Here is a 19,147-nt window from a genome sequence, read left to right as displayed (position 1 = left end):
AAAAACATGTACCATAGGCTCTGGAGTAAAATGTACCAATAGCCACTCTGTGTGACATATAATCGTTACCCATTATCAAAGACTTGATAGACAAGCATAAAAGAGTGGCATATTGGATTTAGCAGAGAGAAATAAGGAAATATCCAGCAGAAGATCATGAACACTATATACATATTAGAAAAACAAACAAATAAATACAATTGTGGAATATCAAATTCCAACCGTAAAGACATCAAGGTTGATTTGTGAGTTAAATTTGGAATGATTGTGGTGGGGGATCCACATTTTAATATAAGGACCGATGCAATCGAAATGACGAAAAAAAAAAAAAAAAACAAGGAGAAAAGAAATATAACTAGGGAGTACTAAAATTTCATACAAATAAATTTCGATAGATTGACGATTTCAATAGTTTGTCAATATAAAACAGTCTAGGGAGAAACAATCCAATACAGACGGCACAAGTGANGGGAATACTAAAATTTCATAGAAATAAATTTCGATAGATTGACGATTTCAATAGTTTGTCAATATAAAACAGTCTAGGGAGAAACAATCCAATACAGACGGCACAAGTGATACACTGTCCTACTGTTCTCTAAACCATCAACTTATCTAATGTCACTGACATCCCGTCCTGTGAAATCCTGCTCCTGGTCATTCCTTCCTTTCTGACAAAAAGTTTCCACTAGGCCGTCCATGTTGGAAATAACTCCCGTGCGACTTTACATAAAAACTAGTATCAAGATCATACTATGTATATAACCAGATTCATAAATTCTTTATCGACAAAACATACATAAATACAATGTATTATCAAAACGTATTTACATAATTGTTATATGTGCCTACCTAACAACACCGATGTATCCCGAATCAACATAACACTATATAGATATGACCTACATATTTAGCTATACACTTACATTATGTACAAGTACATAACGAAAGACATGTAAAGATACCCAACGACACTCACTTGTTCAGACACACAGCGACACCTACATGTACATATACACAGCGATATCAACATGTACATATACACAACTACACCCACATGTACATATACACAACAATACCATCATGTACATATACACAACGATACCCACATGTACATATACACAACGACACAAACATGCACACATACACAACGACACTTACATGTACAGGCACACAACGATACTTACATGAAGATATGACTACATTCAACAATCCAAATCAAAGGAATTACATAATTAATTCCACCATTTAAACCGGTGCGCTAATATGTTCAAGTGAGAGATATAATAGTAAACAAGTCAATACATTAGGAAAATTGAATGTCAAAATGACTTTGGTTGAGTTTCAGCTGGGTAAAACATTTCCTCTAATTCGGTCACCATGGCAGCGGTTTGAACGAGAGTTTTCGCGGACTCCTTTGAAGCTTTATAGAATATGCGTCCGTCAGCAGTCCATAGGGAGAAGATATGACGGTCCTTTCTTAGTTTATTTAGGCGACTGACGAGATTTTGACGAAATTTGGTAAGGCTCTCTGTAACATAGATCTTGTCCTTATGATTTTTGAGGGACTTCTTGTTACTGAAAATACGTTGGCGATCAGTGTATCGAACAAAACGAGCTATTACGGTGGTCTTGCCCTGCTTGACCCCTCCAAGAACATGGGTGCGGGACAGGGCATCCGGCGATAGATCCACGCCAATGTCCCTAGCGATCTGAGTAACTACACGGTGAGTGTTTAGATTTGACACATTTCCTTCGGGAACGGGCACATTGTGAAATTTCAAAGCAGTACGCCTGGAGTATTACTGTTGCTCCTCGAGGGAGGTTTCTGCTTCCTGTACCCGACTTTGAAGTGACTTTATATCAGATTCTTGATGTTTTATAACATTTACCAGGGGATGTACGGCCGTTTTCACGTGCTGGTCAACCGTTTCACGGAGCAGACTAGAATTACGGAGACTAGTATCAACAGTCTGTTCGATCAATGGTTTCAGTTTTGCAGTTATCATATTGTCTAGCATGTTGAAGACAGTGTTAGCAATAGGTGGCGCTAATTTGTCAGCGAAGTTTTTGAGAAAAGGCTCAGAGTTAAGTATGGCTTCAATCATTGTAGATATAGACGGGTCAGTCGTACTGGATGTACTGACTGTATTTCCAGAAGGATGATCTGAATGATTCACAGTAGTACTAGTAGTTGAGGAGGTAAATGGTGGGGCATTCAAGTACTGGGTAAGATCTGATGAGGACACTGGAGAATTCATGATGGTCTCCATACTGAAGATACGGTACGGACCTACTAACCTTCAGTATGAATGAGATTGTATTACTATTCCGTGAACGTGGTCCTTAAATCGAGGTCAGGTGAGGAAAAGTTTGAAAAAGGACTTTGAGGTTACATTTCAAAAATGTAAATTGAAGATGGAAAAAAGATTGTCCCACACGTTCATGGGAAGAACCCTAGTTCTACCTGCAGACGACGGTTCGTAGTTATTTCGTGCTTGTATACTCCTCCATTGCTAGAAATGTCATTGGTGAATACTATTTCATGCAATTAAGAATATAATTTTTACTCTTGTATTTGAAATACTTAGTAGAAACTTTAAATAACTCTATAAATACTAAGTATTTAAAACTACAATACATTTGTGACTATTAGTTACGATATCATTGATGGCGTCATCGATTTATGTGTTCGTGTGTGATGACATACATTATCTTCTAAAATTATTTAAATATGCGGTCGATATATATTATATACGCGTTATCTTCTTCTTTTCCTCATCTTTTTTATTATTATTCTATGTTTATGTTTTCATCATGCAGCAAAACTTTAAAACTGTTAACTTTCTTTGACCCTGCAGGTAGGGCGTAAGAATTGTACCTGCTGCCCCCAATTGCATGATCGTAAGAGGCGACTAAATTTGGGACCTTATCTCTTCTCTCCTTTCTAAATAACTTTCTTCTTCCTAATGTCTCCCTTGACAATGCCTCACTTTTGGCCATTTGTTGAGCGTTCGCCCCTGTGAGGAAGGCTTTGGGTTCTGTCCCCTGGCCGAGACATACCAAAGTCTTTAAAAATGGTAGTTTCTACTCCTGCTTAACGCTCAGCAAATTAGGAGTGGGACGACTGGTTCGCCCGTTGTCAGTATAATGTGACCGGGTGGGGCGTCCTGCTGGGTGTCTTCGGCAGTATGTTTCAGTGAGGTAGCACTATAAAGTCGGCATCAGTTCCGCGCTATCACAAGGAGACAAACACGAACATATCGCAGCCTCCCAAAATACACACACATACACTACACGCAAGCATCGTGCACACAGGGGAGGCCGTCCTTAAATAACCTTAGCTGTTAAAAGGACGTTAAACAAAATCAAACAAACAAACTCACAAAGTTAACGTTCGTTCGATTGTATGTAAAAAAATATATGTAGCGAGTTCTTGAAGATGAATATTGTGTCAAAATATTGAAAGTATAAAACAAACTAACCATCAGCAGCGATGATTGCTATGGTTTTGTTATAGTAATATTGAAAATAGTGGAACTTCTCGAAAATAGAAGCTTCAATTCCTTTGAACCAATATCATAAAAATCACAACACATATATGATATATTTCATATTTTAATAAAATACAATCGCCTCTGAACATAGAGAAAAAAAACATTATAAAATACAATAGTGACATAACAGTTAACCAGTATAAAGAACCGCCACATCTATCAAACAGAACTCTTCTGTGTATATGTAACTATTTGATTTAACGAGATAAAAAAAAAAATCATTAACTGAATTTTGTCAGATGAATCATACTGATCAAAGTGTCATTATTGTTTTGTTAAAAGCGTACACTGAATGTATAAAACAATTATTGTAATTAACATTGAATGTATAAAACAATTATTGTAATTAAAAACTTCAATGTGGAAAATCGAAAAAAAGAGGAAATCAAGATTGGATCTTGTCGAGCGTTTCATAGAAGTTTTAAAAAGAATCTGACAGAAAATCTGGCACAATTTCAAAGCACTTGACTATAAACTCGTGTAACGTAATTATGGCTGAATTCCCTGCACCAGCTTTGCCTCTATTTACACTCAACTAACCAATCAACGTGCATTCCCACGCACGCTGTGTAATACGGCAGCTGAATGTCTACAAGCTTGCTAACTCATACACATACTATAGACTAAGCATGTAAGTTCATGCACTATTCTAGACCTGCATAAGAAATGCACAAATTTACATTTCAATATAAACGAAGTGCACCAATTATATACGTGGCCTTATACAGAATATTCACTGTAAACTTTGACTGTTTTACAGCTGTCATATAATTATTCTTACAATTAACAATGAAAAGACTTATCTGCACATACCAATAACTATTCATTACCAATAAACATGTATTGTATGAATTTTACCTTAGGGATCCCCGTATCATATATCAAAAACGGAGTGAACGTAAGCCTGGTAAGGTTACTTAATGTATGAAACTAGAACGGAAGCATCTAGTGTTTTTCCTGCAATGGGACAGAGATCCTGAACAACAATCCATGGCGACTTATCATATTTCAATAACGATGAACAAGGTTTATGCATGTACTCAATTTTGTGAAACGTGAGTAGAACTTATTTTATGATTATTTCATAAAACCCCTGATAACTAAATCACATTTATATAGGATTCAATGATAATGATTAGATAATTCTCTATTTTCTCAAACCAATGCACCAAATATTACCAGGCAGAAACATATGAAGGGCGTCCTTGTCATCAATATTATGTTAATATAAACATGAGAACGTTTCATATGTTTACCACCAAGCGAGTGTACACACAATATAAACACGAGAACGTTTCATATGTATACCACCAAGCGAGTGTACACACAATATGAACACCAGTCAAAAATTACACTTATACCTTTTTAAACAAAGTGTGACAAAGTATCATACCAACAAAAACATCAAAAACAGATTTACAATAAAACAAATAAAATATTATCTTTCAAGTATATAGGTGGCGTCATAATCTACTAAAGACGGCAATACATTTATATACGTTTATATCAAACGCTTTCTCTTGTTTTCTTAACCTATTTGGATTATATTGAATTTGAACTCTACTATAAAGCTAAATATTTGCTAAAATAACTTCACTCGAAATCGAAACTAATATTTTAGAATTTGGAAATAAACACTTGAAGGTGTGTTGTCAACAATCGCGAAATACTTAATTCGCGAATGAACGAAAATTTTACTATCCCGCAAAGTGTTAACATAATAAAATAGGAGCAATCACGACATTTGAAATTATTAATTTTTGCATGATTTTTGCATAAATGATTCATGGGACATTTTCAAATCTAATTAATAAAGAATCAAATGTAAATGAGATATCGTTAGTACAAAATAATCATTAATAGTGCGGTCAGACGTAAAATAAACTCTTATATGTTGGACACGTATTGGCTTGGCACGTTGACATTGATACCTAGAATGACTCAAATCATCGTAGCGTCCAAGGTAAGTACACAACACATGGCGAACTGGCCGCAAAATCACGCTTTAAGCTATAGATCCACATAGTGACGTCAGAATGAAATTTGTTAAGTATCTCCTTTAGTGATTAGAACATAATAATGATATCAGTCATCAAATTATAGACAGATTGTCTACAACATGACTCGCGAGTGAAACATCTTATAGTAGTCATAAAACATCACTTTACGCCTCGGACAAAGTCAATTCTAAGTTGCACAACACATTAAGTGCTATAAAAGACTTGCTCAGCCCACAGAACAAATGAAGTTTCCTTTGTCAATAACTCACAAATCCACAGCACAGGTTTTATTTGTCCATGTTTTAGGAGCTGGATCTGACATGATAGGGAACCCCTGTGAACGCAAACGTCTGAGGTAGTTAGGCGCCTTCACACAAGTCTCACATTCAACCACCAGGGTCCAAATGCTTCAGGTACCAAACTCGCACTTAAAGAAAATGCCCTATTTCCAGAAAGTTCACTTCATTTGTCTTAGAACATTTGAACATCGAATTGTATATTTTTTTTAAATGCACCAAGTTGCGAAGATGTGAGAATAACAAAGAGAAATTAATATTTCCGTCATTCTCCTTCATTTCCTGTCCGCTTTTCAGAGTAGTCTTGTGCGTCCAACATTTCTTTCAGTAAGTCACAGAAATACACTGTTTCTTCGTTTTTAAGTTTTTGGAAATAAGCTATACCTCGCTCCCCAGCCTGACGTAGGTGAGTAAGTAATAGAAGGATGGACGGCACGTGTCTCAGGTTGTCAGGGTGATATTTTTGAGCGGTGTCTACTAAGGCATCTAATATCGACTGTCTCATTTCGTATATCTTACTACAGCTGGCCAGTTTTCGGACCTCTGTTGAAACAAATAATACAGATACGTTAAAGATGAAGCATTGACGATAACCATGTTAAAGATTACATTTTTGCCACTGAAAAATCGGATTGTATTACATACTTACTAATAAATACGGGTATTTTATATATGCGATACGACACAATTGCTCTTCCCCATATCAGCCCTCGCCGTATCACACCCCAAAAGCTGTATCAGCCTCCGCCGTATCACACCCCAAAACCTGTATCAGTCCGCAAAACCCGTATCACACCCCTTTTGGATTATTTTTCGTATTCAATATTTCAAAAGAAAATTTTAACATTAGTAGCTTTTATTAGTATGTAATAAACAGAATAAAACATGACTTTTTCCATATCACACCCAGTATCAACCCTCGACTAATATCAGCCCTCGGGCCTTCGGCCCTTGGGCTGATATTGCAGTCTCGGGTTGATACTGGGTGTGATATGGAAAAAGGGATGTATTATTCTCTATCTATCAACTTGATAAAACTGATATCTTTAACACTGTGACAAATATTTTCACAGTTGGTATTGACCAATCATAACCGCGGTATCTTCTATTCGCTGCATTCAAAGGCAACGATTTTTTGTTCAGATTCAAATGAAGCGACGGTAGAATAAGTGGTTGCTATGGTAAATGTTTGGTACACACACTTAAGTATTTACATAAATATACAATTATTAACATTTTTGTACGCAATCATACCAGGAAATAGCAGAATTGCGTTGAGTATCCCATTCAAAATGGCGCGCAGCCTTGTTGTCAAGTGTGACGTCATCAGAATATGGCGCTAAATATTGCGCTTCTGATTCCCGCCCTTTTTTTAATGCATTACATTTTTCATGTTTTATGCTTTAAAAATATAATAAATAGAAAATGTAATGGTGTCTTTATTTGTGAATTATATTTGTTATTACTAAAGACACCATTAGATATCCTCTATTCCGTCTTTTCGTATTGCAGAGTTATCTTCTCTTGGGAGCAGGTGTTGATTGTTACGTCATTGGTTTGTGTGAGAAAATTACGTCGTTTTCTCAAAAATTGATGACTTTACTCTCACAAACAAGTGACGTAACAATCAATCCCTGCTCCCAAGAGAAGATAAGTCTGCAATACGCAAAGACGGAATATATTATAAACATAGTGACTTTTCAATTCTACATTTTCTCATATATAGTTATTTACTTCAAAAATAAATTCAGTTTACGAAGAATTTCGCCTTTTCATTTAAATATATATTTTCCTTTACACTACAAGTTTCCCTATAAACATTGCCAGAAGAAATTGCGTTCATAGGGGTATGAACGCAATTTGATCGGCGTCATTTGTAGCTTCTCGTCCTGTCTGGAGTAACACAAGCAAACATTTTGGTGACGTTGAGCTGTTCCATGAATCTAGTTTGCATTGACGACACATATATTTTAATATTGAATAAGGGAATACCTATATTTAGATCAATAATAACTATCAAATTTAGAATGCTAATATATGTATAAAACAGCATGTTTCAAAGTTCAAGCCGGTATGAAAAGTTAAAAAAATGCCGTTCATTCAGTATAAGTTTTTAAATTAAATTAGATAAACTTAAATAAAGAAAAGCATTAGTATCTTACCAGCGTTAACGAGAACTGTGGCTTGTAGCAAGAGAAGTTCATCCTTGTGGAGATGGCACTGAACCATTTGTTCAGACACCGCCGCAACTTGTTCAAATATTTCGGACATACCAACGGTTTCCCAGTGAGGCCTATGTAAAGAAAAACATCTGCATCATTGCATGGATTTTTTTTTTAATAAAATTCGCTCTCTTCGATGATATATCATCTGTCTGTTCCATAACACTTTTAAATGACAACACATGTTTTGTTCGAGTGTTATTTTCTTATATCATGTAGATATTTGTAACGTAAATTTATGTTTTTTTTAACAAACATGGATCTATTATAAAGTAATATATTGTCTTATTTCCAGTTTTGTTGACTGATAAGCTGCAAAATCAATTCTTTAAAAAAAAATGCTTGCTAATCTTGTTCAGAACATTCATATGAATTTAGCATTTGAACATAAATGTCTTAGACGAAAAACACTTATTGATGTAAAGCTTGTCATGCTTTCAACAACAGACACCTTATTGCAAACGTTTTACAACGCTGAGATGTATGGTGATAAAGTATGGTTACCTTTCTAGTATAAGGTCTGATGCGAAAGCCAGTCGTTTTCCGCCATGGTCCATTGACCTATATGCGCAGTTCAACAGTAGAAGTTCCATCCAGCAACATTCGATGAGGTGGACCTGGTCACTAAGGGACAAGTCTGTGTAGCCTGAGGACAGAGTAAAGCCAATTTTACGTTTACAATACGGTATAATGTCCAGCGCTGACAATGGCGGAGCGGCTCCGTCACCGGTCAGTCGTACAGAAAGCCATCCACGACTGTTGGATAAAATAACCTCTTTTATGACTCTCTGCCGGAGTAATCCCTTATAAATGACCGATAGATCAAAGGCCGTTTGCTCGGACAATAGTGTCTGGACTCGAGTGATGCTCCCAGTGAAACGTGTATTTGACTTGACACCAGTCGGATAAGAAATGTTTAATTCATACCGAAGTGATGGGAAATTGATCATTCTAATGGTCGGTATCGGCTTTGTGCATATTTTCCCTTTTTTGTTTTAACCGCTAACATGTAACAAAAGAATTCTCGAAAGTCTGTCAATTATCCTTATGGTTTCATTTGTTTATTTTTTAATTATTTACCATGAATAAAGTTAATTAAGGTGTGTTAATATATTTAAAAAGACTAAATGTGAATGTCGTAAATATGGAAGAAAAAAGGTATAACGACGGACTTCAAAACTAGCAGCTTTCACCCTTCATATATTTGAAAACAATCGCGTGACCTCCGTTTCATAGCTCGTGTATGAATAACAAAATAAACTTCCAGATCACACTTTTGTCAGTCTTTTGTTTACTAAACTTTAAACATGAATAAATAATTTAACTTCAATAAATGAAGACTGAATACAATTGACATAATGTTTTAGACTAGCTTTTTGAGATTGATTCGTGTTTTAACCCTTTAACACCTAAAATCCGTTCAGTAGAATAAAGTAAAATTGGGATGAAACAGGGATAAAACTGGTTTCTAGCCAGGAAAACCATTTTTCAGTCAATATTGTGTCGATAATCTATATCTATGTCTTCTCGGAAAACTTTTGTCTTTACAGATTTTTTTGCCTTTACGGAAGAAATTATGTCTTTACAGAAAACTTATGTCTTTACGGAAGAAATTATGTCTATACGGAAAATATCTGTCTTTACAGAAAACTTCTGTCTTTACGGAAAATATCTGTCTTTACAGAAAACTTCTGTATTTACGGAAAACTTTTGTCTTTACAGAAAACTTCTGTCTTTACAGAAAACTTATGTCTTTACGGAAAACTTATGTCTTTCCGGAAGAAATCATGTTTTTATGTCTTTACAGCATGTTATATGTCTTTGCAGAAAACTACACGGCTACTACATAGCACGGTAATCAAACAGCAGTAGGTTTTAAATAATATGAAGGTACCGTAATAACCAGGTAACAAGGGATAAGATCATGAATAGCAAATGCTGCAAATTTAACTCTTACACGGATTGAAGCTGGAATTTTCCAAAACCCATGCGGGACTGCACTTACACAACACATGAGCATCAGTTCCTTAACTTAATTGGTTCATCTTTAGAGATGTAATTTATCAAATTAATTTATACTGCATGAAAAATTGGGCGTTTATACTTCAATAATAATTGTGTGAGGTAAAACACTAAAATTCGTACACAAATGCCATGTATATCTGGTAAGGTAGCACAAACAAGAATTTACCTGGAACATTCTTGGCCCAGTTGATCAGATGGACTAGTTCCCGTTCGGATAGCTTTGTCAACGAGTTTAATAAATGTACTTTGGTGGGCGGTGCACTGTGGTTGTGGAAACTCTCTATCGTGGGCAAGTACGCCTTGGCTAAAACGTCCAGTATGGTGGACGTCTGAGACCGCCTCGGACTCTGAGGATGGAAATACAAATTTCAAACTCAGGATTCAATATCAAATATGCTTTACTGATAAAATCTTTTACTAATATCGCTCAGAATTCATGATTAACAAGGTTTAATACGACATTAGCTTTTTTGTATGCTGTATATTTTATGTACATTTTTGAAACGGTTGCCTCTTGATGTTTCCAACCGTGAATACATTTTGAAAAACGTTATATGATCGGAAATAATACAAAAAGTTGAAAGTAAAAAAATGGGTTACAAAACACCAGGTGTCGAGTTGTGAAAAACAGTGATCACTGTTGCAAGATCAGTTAGCAGTATAATTTGAGATTATACAAATATCTAACGGTTACAAATCGCTATTGAGGTAATTTCCTACTGTATTTGGGTGAATTATGAAATATGTTGCTTATTGAATACAGAACAATTGTTTAATTACCTTAGCTGGATTAGGACTGCCACTTGTTGAGTTAACAGTGTTGTCCATTGAATCTGCGCGACTTCTCTTAGTCGTTTGCTTGCCCATGCCTAGACAACTCTTCCGGTCTTTCCTCTGACTTCCTGTCAGTCGAAGGAAAAGCAACAAAATCAGCACATGAGCGTTTCGTGAAAGACTACATTGGTCCTGTTTATTTTATTATTGTATAAGCTATAACGAATTACATGTTTTAAACAAAAGCTTAAAACATATTGCAAAGGCGATGCTTTAATATCAACATTGAAATGACGATGATTTTTTTTAATGTAAACATTGATGATTTTCATACCTTTGTTCATGCCAACTTCGTAACATTTACGTAGCCTGCATGCTTGACAGCTCTTTCGTCGGTGTTTGTCAATGGTACATGTATTTGTGGCCGGACACACATAATCAACAGGACCTGTAAAACAAAACTACACTGTACTCACCTAGCAGGTTCTATCACAAATATATGGTACTGAAACGTCGCAAGGTAACTGATGACGAACCCTTAAAACGTATCTTGTCGTCTGTTTCTGCGGCGGTTTAAGCACGACAGAATCGGTAATGTCTGCAACGTGCTCATTATGTTTAAGTCCACGTAACACTACGGTTATGGCTGTCCTGTGTGGTAGCCATACAAATACGCCAACGCACGTGAACTTAAATACGTAAGACATTCAGATCAGTAAGTGCAACTGTATGTGGCTGTACGGCATCATACAGTCTTACAATCTTTTTATAATATCAAGTCAAAACTATCACAAAATATTAAGATCGCTTGAGATTCACTTCTAAAGTTTGTATGATAATTTTTTAAATCTCACAATTCTCTGGGGGTTTTATTCAGAAATTTACCAGGATGTATTTAGTTGGAATTTTAAAAACAAATCTAACAATGCTTTTAATACCATTGGCATATAAGTACGAATCGATATACAGGGCTTCCAATCCTGGACCAAGCACAGCACAGTGGTGCTGCCGGGGAGCTTGTTACAGCAGCTCCAGCATAGGACACGTCAGCCTCGTGGGGCACCTACACTGAAGCACCGCCCCAAAACATCATTTATACCGAGTTACCCTAGCGAGGTTAATCAGTGTGGGATGTGTGAGTTGGTGTTCCCAAGGCGCATAATGATTACCTTATAATAATAATTAGTGTCGATGCTTTAAACAGTCGTTAATTAAAGCGATACACACACTAAATACGTTCGCATGTATTCACTGACCTTTGATTAATATACAAACATACAAACATCAGATTTTAGATAAAAAGGAGACTCAAGGGCCCTGTTTATCCAATATTTATTCAATGTTTTCCTCAATGGTCACGGAGAGTTTTTAGAAAAGCTTATTTTGAGCTCTGCTACTGTGTACCAAATTCCTTAAAAAAAATGTTATAATGGAACGTGAGAACGGAAAATATGTTCTTCGATTACAGGTCAAGGTGGCTATATCTTGGTTTTCGAATTAGCACGAAAATAACAACACATTATCAAGGCATAGCTTTTTGTTTAAAGCAAGAATAGTGGCACTCCACAAGGAATATTTACATTTGGTGTGGCAAAGCCCTTATATATTACTACTAAAGTACTGCCAATAGCAGCTTCATCTTATGAGACTATAACTGAAGTTGGTCTTTGCACCTCCGAGCGACTTAACAGTGTCACTACCGAACTTTTCGGTATCTTCTGCTTTGATCCCGAACACCAGCTGACTGTCTCAAGTGTCTGTGAGATCAACAAACAATTTCACGCCTGGATTTTTCACCAATCAACCTTCTCCGGTTGCACGATCAACATCAACAACATGCCGGACTGTAAATATAACTCTGACCCGATTACTGCGGGCTTCCGTTGAGTTCGTGCGCCGGATATAGGTCGCAATAAAATCGGAAAATGTTTTACGACACTTGATTAGTTACTTACAAAATGTCATTTGTTACTATTTATGAATCGAGAATATGATATATATATAAATCAAAATCAAATGAATTATTAACGAAAATTGCGGAGTCTTTTCAATTTTGTATGGGAAATAGCGCATGACGTCAGCTGTTATCTTTTTGCCGTTCTAGATACTGACCTGACCTGACGGTAATAAGCGGGAAATTTGAAATTTGGAAAAGACATATTTTTTTTTTGCGAATTCTCATTATGGAAATATAAATATAAGCAATAAACTGCATAGATGTGGCAGACCAACTGGTATAACTGCCACATGTGTCACAGACAAACTGAATGGTGCGCGCTAGTTTATTGCTTAAATAACAAATGAGGCAGCTGCTTCTATCTTGGATTTCAAATTGGCAAAGAAAATAATAACTGTTTGACCATGAGAATACTGAAGCCATCAGGTTTGGTCCAATTCTTATCAATTCAATATCAAGTGATTAACCATTAATCTTTGAAATTTCATCATAATACATTCAAAAGTTATTGCTCGGAAATGCATCAGTACAACTTGTCCTCTGACCCTGTAACTTGACCTCTGACCCTGTAACTTGTCCTCTGACCCTGTAACTTGACCTCTGTGTACTGACGTAAAATAGGTACCCCGCAACGTCTCATCATGGAACGTAACCAATTTAAGATGTGTGATGATACATATTGAGTCGTGTATAAACTACACTAGAGAGATGCGATTTTTGAACCCTTGTCGTTACCTTACACGTTAGACATACGGATATGAGAGTTCAACAAGACAAGGTATCTAGCGGTGTACAGAATTTCACAAAGAAAATATCTATAGCAAATCCGACACTATTCTCCGGACAGGCTGGAAAACCCTGTTAAATTTCCATCTGACCCGTCGCTGTGACCTTTAGCCGAGCCTAGTAATATAGGTATGCAACATATTGCCTAGTGATACTATATACCTATATATAGTTTCGATAAAATGTAGGTAGCAAATGACAATAATTGGACGAACAGATAGACATCGACGAAATCTATCTTGCCCGAAAGTTTCAATCATAAGCAATATTGAGGAGAAACAACATGGAATAAATTGAACTTTGAACTTACCCTGGATGCTCCTCTTGAAGAATGCCTTGCACCCCTCACACGACCACACCCCGTAGTGGAATCCGGAAGCATTGTCGTTACAAACTTGACATAACTTGTTTGTGTTGGGACCTGTAAATAAATAAACACATTTGTAGTTTACCATCGCTAAATGTTTCAACAGTACAATATGAAGACGTAATTTAATTTTGGTTATTCCCCCAAGGATAGACCTTTTCAGGTAATACCGCATAACCTTGAAAAAGACAACACCAAAATGGTGACGTTGTATACCGCAATGATTGGCGAAGCGTTGGTTTGGTTTGGTTTAATATTGTTTAACGTCCTACCAAAAGCTACGGTCATTAAGGACGGCCTCCCCTGTGTGCAAGATGCTTGCGTGTAGTGTATGCGTGTGTGTTTTGGGAGGCTGTGATATGTTCGTGTTTGTCGCCTTGTGATAGCGCGGAACTGATGCCGACTTTATAGTGCTACCTCACTGAAACATACTGCCGAAAACACCCAGCAGGACACCCAACCCGGTCACATTATACTGACAACGGGCGAACCAGTCGTCCAACTCCTAAATTGCTGAGGGTTAAGCAGGAGGATAAACTACCATTTTTACAGACTCTGGTATGTCTCGGCCAGGGGACAGAACCCAAAGCCTTTGTCACAGGGGCAAACGCTCAACTTAACGCCAAAAGTGAGGAATTGTCAAGGGAGACATTAGGAAGAAGAAAGTTGTTTAGAAAGAAGAGAAAATATAAGATCCCAAATTTTGTCGCCTCTTACGATTATGCAATGGGGGCAGCAGGCACAGTTCTTACGCCCTACCTGCAGGGACAGATTGGCAAAGCGTATGACAAATGCTAAATTTCTTATTGGCGATGAAATGACAGTGCAATGTTGTTGTTTTGAGCTTTTTCTTTTATATCAGTAATGAGTAAATATTCATAAACTATGCACTTTGCGAGTGTTGTCTGTTTTAAGCAATTTAATTATAAGGAATAAGCAAACCTATTTTGAAGGTTATACACTAAATACCGAGAAATCGTGTGCATTCTAGACATAAATAGCTAATCGGTTTTATTCAAACTGCACACAGTTTTTATCGGTATAGATGTACCTATAATCCCAAAAATAATACTGATTATTCTTTTAAATACACTGATCGTGTACCTCAGAAATGTTCAGAGAGACAGACCATGTCGCGTTAACTATACTTTACTGTTCCAGTCTACTCAGCTGTAAATGAATACGTGGTTGGGCAGTACTAGAATTGCAGAATGTTAGCTGTTAGCGCCAAAATGGCAGCTCCGGCTGTATGCTCCCCATAGAGTTGAGAAATGTATTGGCTGGTTGCAAAGGACCTATAACCACGGATAATAATTTGTGAACTGTTTTGAGACGACCTACGAACTAGGTTGTGATAAAGCGATTTATAAGAACCTCCAATTATTATTATAATATTATGCTGTAATAGCAGCACTTCCTACAAGCATGTCGTAACGATTTTTTTCTTATTGTACGAAAGTGTCAGTAATAGATACAGCTTGCCAACAATGAACTTGTTTGGCGTTTCAATGCTGAGGGATCCCTGTGTGGGCCAACTGCAGGCAACTGAGAGTTTCATTATGGTTTTTCGTACAAACTGTAATCCCCCATTTATATCGTTTTGGAACTATATATACTTGTAGTATAGCCGTAAAACCTCCCGACAAAACCAGTGGCCAGGTAGTGCTGTTGGTTAGAGCGTCAGGATATTGCTCAGAGGACCAGGGTGCGAATCCAGGTCTTGCCCCATCGCGCGTTAACTCTCAGAATATTTCATCTTCATATTTTTTTTAAAGAAATTCCGAAATGATTTCTCAAAGCATTAGTCATGCCAGAAAAAAGTTTCAAATTGCATCAATTCATTTTTTTGTCAGTAGTTCGAAGATCCTTAAATACATGCGTTATCAAACCGGCCCTAGATAGTGAAAGGCATACACTTATATAATAACTGATGATCGGCCTTACCCGTTAATAAAGGTTTATACACTTATATCATAACTGATGCTCGGTCTTACCCCTTAATAAAGGTTTATACACTTATATCATAACTGATGATCGGTCTTACCCGTTAGTAAAAGTTTATACAATTACACATGTGCATTGACACATGCACAGTGATGCCAATTTCAGTACTAATACACACGTTTATTTACTGAAACACACTTATAAGTAATACACAAGTTTATTACAACTATGTTGTACACATACGTATATTTACAATCACATACACACGTGTAATCATATTTACAATTATACTACAGACTACACATGTGTGTACGAGCCTAACCCCAGACGGTTTTGACACCTGTCATTCGTCATCTGTCACCAATACATGTACGATGTCTATTTCCCGTCAATCACGCCCAGTGTATTACGACCTCGGGGTACTTACATGGGTAACCCTTACATGTGTTATGTCCGTCTGGGACAGCGTAACAGATTAGGGAGACATAAAGAAACACGACATTATATCTCGTACATATAATACCCATAAGTCTTTATATATATATATATACACAGATATATTAAAAAAACAATATGTCTTAGTAGAAAAGCAACTATAGAACGATTTTACAAAGTATTCCCCAAAAATCTGTTGGAAGAAAATCAACACATTTGTATCAAACAGCTGTTATCACCTTTAATAAATGTATTATATTAAAATTACAAACCTGATGGACTCGCGTGCTGCTTGAACTTTCTACTTCCGGCGTATGACATGGATGCATCGAGGAGGGGGAGCAGGGATCCCTCGTGGTCCCTCATGTCGGAGGTGGTGGACGAAGGAACATGACTTGAATGGGGCATCAGGTGTGAAACTGACAGGTAATTGCCAGGTGACATCATACCCCCTACCCCCGTGTGCTCATCCTTGGGGGTCATTTTATCCAGGGAATCCCTACAAAAGATGTTAAAGCTCAATTTAAATATCATTCAAAAAATGGTTTCATTTGGACAGGATAGAGACGTATATACTTAAAGTGTATGGGGTCCGGAGCTGGACAAAAAATACGCCTCTGCTTAAAATACCTACAGATGTAAGTAAGTTTAGTCCGAGGTTTATTTACTAGATTTTCATAACGGCTATTTAATGGCGTCAAGTGCAAGATACACCACAATCGCCAAACTTCCTCTACAATGTATACGCGGTAGATCAGTCGTCTTTGCTATAATGAAATTGTTAACTCTGCGGTAAGGCCACTTCCTGTTGTCCTTCCATTGTTTGACCCCTGGTCAGTATCAGTTTACCTGTAAAAATGTGTGGGATCCTCCACTTGAAAACACCCCATCAACATATTAATATCCTGGGGTTTTACAATTCCGATATACAGGATGGGTCGGTCATCTGAAATACCGATATTAGGTGGTCAACTTGTCATGCTCAATGGTCCGAGTAAAGTTTGGCCAGTACTGACCATCCAGCAAGCGAGTCTGGTGCAACATACAAACTTCACACGCCGTGAACTAACAGCTCGAATGTATGTGTGTAATAGTAGGTGTACTGTTGGTCACTGACTTAGCCAGTACACGCATCGGTCAGTCTGACCCAGCCGGCCTGCCACAGCACTGCCCACTGGCTAGTCATGTGTAAATATAGAATTTTACACATGTGACAGGGATGTTTACGGGAAATCTTTTGATCGTCATTGAATGCAATGATCCTAAACCGTATAGACAAAGGGAAGATAGGAGCTAACACTAACAAGTTAAGTCAAATTGAATACTGTGGTTGGTCAAGTTTCGGCAAGAAATGTAGATATCTAATCTAATTCCGTTGTTAGAGTCTTTCATACCAATACACACACGGGTAATAACGCTTTTAGACTTGTAAGAATGTCAGACAATAAACATCGCCGCTGTCTAACTTTCGGCACTTAACTCATAGCATGCCACAAAAGACTTCTAGAAGTTATACTAAACCGTTAAATAATATCTTAACTGATGCCGCCGATCTTTGCCTCATTGTGGTACTAAGATTTCTCTGCAAAACACGGATGCCACAGACCTGTGACTCACAGTGGATCTGACGGTTATATCACTGACGCTACCGACATTTGGCACAGAGATTTGTATATTATACAGTGTTGCCACCGATCTGTGACTCACAGTGGATCTGACGGTTATATCACTGATGCTACCGACATTTGGCACAGAGATTTGTATATTACATTGATGCCATCGATATGTGACTCACAGTGGCACAAATATTTGTATATTATACAGTGTTGCCACCGATCTGTGACTCACAGTGGCACTTTGACTTGTCTATCCTCCACTAATGCCACCACTCAGTGGCACTTTAAAACTTCTGTACTACACCGATGCCACCAAACAGTGCTAATTAAACTTGCCGGTTAAAGTCGTTCTATACACCAGAATGATTCTACTGGACCTCGACATACTTGGAGACCAAATGATCCGATAAATAACGAGACTTTTCGAGATTCCTCCGTACCGTGGGGGTTTATTGGAAAATGAATGATGGATGTGTCGAGTACACACGTACCCAAGCATGTCTGATTTTTCTGCCAGGAGTTTGACTATGGACACCGCGCCTCCCGGTTCTGTGATCCTCCTCAGCACGGTCAACGCATCCTCAAAGTCGGCATCCTGAACGTTAAATTTGGCTTCCATATCCACGTAAACATTGGACTAGTAAACAAAATCATACCCAGGATAAATCCTCTCGAGTCGTTATAGCCTATATACACTCGTATCTAGTACACTACCATGTTAGAGCTCCCGTTGGACACTGCTGATGGTGGTTCATGGCGGTTTGACCATTGTTTAAATATCCCGGTAAACCTGCTCTAGTGATCATCCGAAGTTTTACATTAACTGTTTAAAGCTATGATACACAAAAGATCTGACCAGTGGTCAGCAACTTCGGCCAGTTTAACAAAGACTGGGGAATCAATAATGTTATCCGTCTATTCTGGGTCACAGAGAGTTGACCGCTCGGACCTAATGTCTAAGTAACCTCGTGACCTGTCCGGAATAGCTGGGTATCGTAATACAATAAATACTACATGCACCGGCTCAACCGCTGGTCAAGCGCATACACGCAATACCAGGGATTACTCCACTGGCCAGTGGTCATCAGCAGGCTAATGCAGCAGTGGCGGGTTTCTATAAGTGAAAAGAGTGGGTAGGGGAAATCAGACTGGAAAAGGGGAGGGAGGA

General features: G+C 37.5%; 1 protein-coding gene across 2 annotated transcripts; it reads right to left on the bottom strand.

Moving 5' to 3' along the window:
• Window positions 1-5,822: 5,822 nt before the first annotated feature.
• LOC110464079 (estrogen receptor-like) lies at window positions 5,823-18,745 on the bottom strand. 2 transcript variants are annotated; one of them, XM_021519113.1, is made up of 9 exons: window positions 18,694-18,745; window positions 16,636-16,862; window positions 13,928-14,038; window positions 11,209-11,322; window positions 10,881-11,002; window positions 10,267-10,447; window positions 8,580-8,721; window positions 8,016-8,146; window positions 5,823-6,396 (listed from the first exon to the last, which is right to left on the bottom strand). In XM_021519113.1, the coding sequence occupies exons 1-9, from the start codon at window positions 18,732-18,734 to the stop codon at window positions 6,119-6,121; spliced, it is 1,347 nt and encodes a 448-aa protein (XP_021374788.1). In that variant the 5' UTR covers window positions 18,735-18,745; the 3' UTR covers window positions 5,823-6,118. The 2 variants fall into 2 exon arrangements, with proteins under 2 accessions (XP_021374788.1, XP_021374787.1); XM_021519112.1 differs by lacking the exon at window positions 18,694-18,745 and adding an exon at window positions 17,213-17,392.
• Window positions 18,746-19,147: the final 402 nt, after the last annotated feature.

The sequence above is a fragment of the Mizuhopecten yessoensis genome, unplaced genomic scaffold (genome assembly GCF_002113885.1).
Source record: "Mizuhopecten yessoensis strain PY_sf001 unplaced genomic scaffold, ASM211388v2 scaffold10955, whole genome shotgun sequence".
NCBI lineage: Eukaryota > Metazoa > Mollusca > Bivalvia > Pectinida > Pectinidae > Mizuhopecten > Mizuhopecten yessoensis.
The sequence above is the reverse complement of the archived record's forward strand: the minus strand, read 5'-3'. Positions and strand labels throughout refer to the sequence as shown.

Bases quoted from the DNA above. Each gene is read 5' to 3' on its own strand.
- LOC110464079 (XM_021519112.1), bottom strand. From the start codon at position 17,259: ATGTTGATGGGGTGTTTTCAAGTGGAGGATCCCACACATTTTTACAG. The intron at 8,722-10,266 runs GTAAATTCTTGT...CTCTGTCCTCAG, and splicing joins CTGGGCCAAGAATGTTCCAG to GCTACACAGACTTGTCCCTT. The intron at 6,397-8,015 runs GTAAGATACTAA...TTGTTTCAACAG, and splicing joins CACAGTTCTCGTTAACGCTG to AGGTCCGAAAACTGGCCAGC.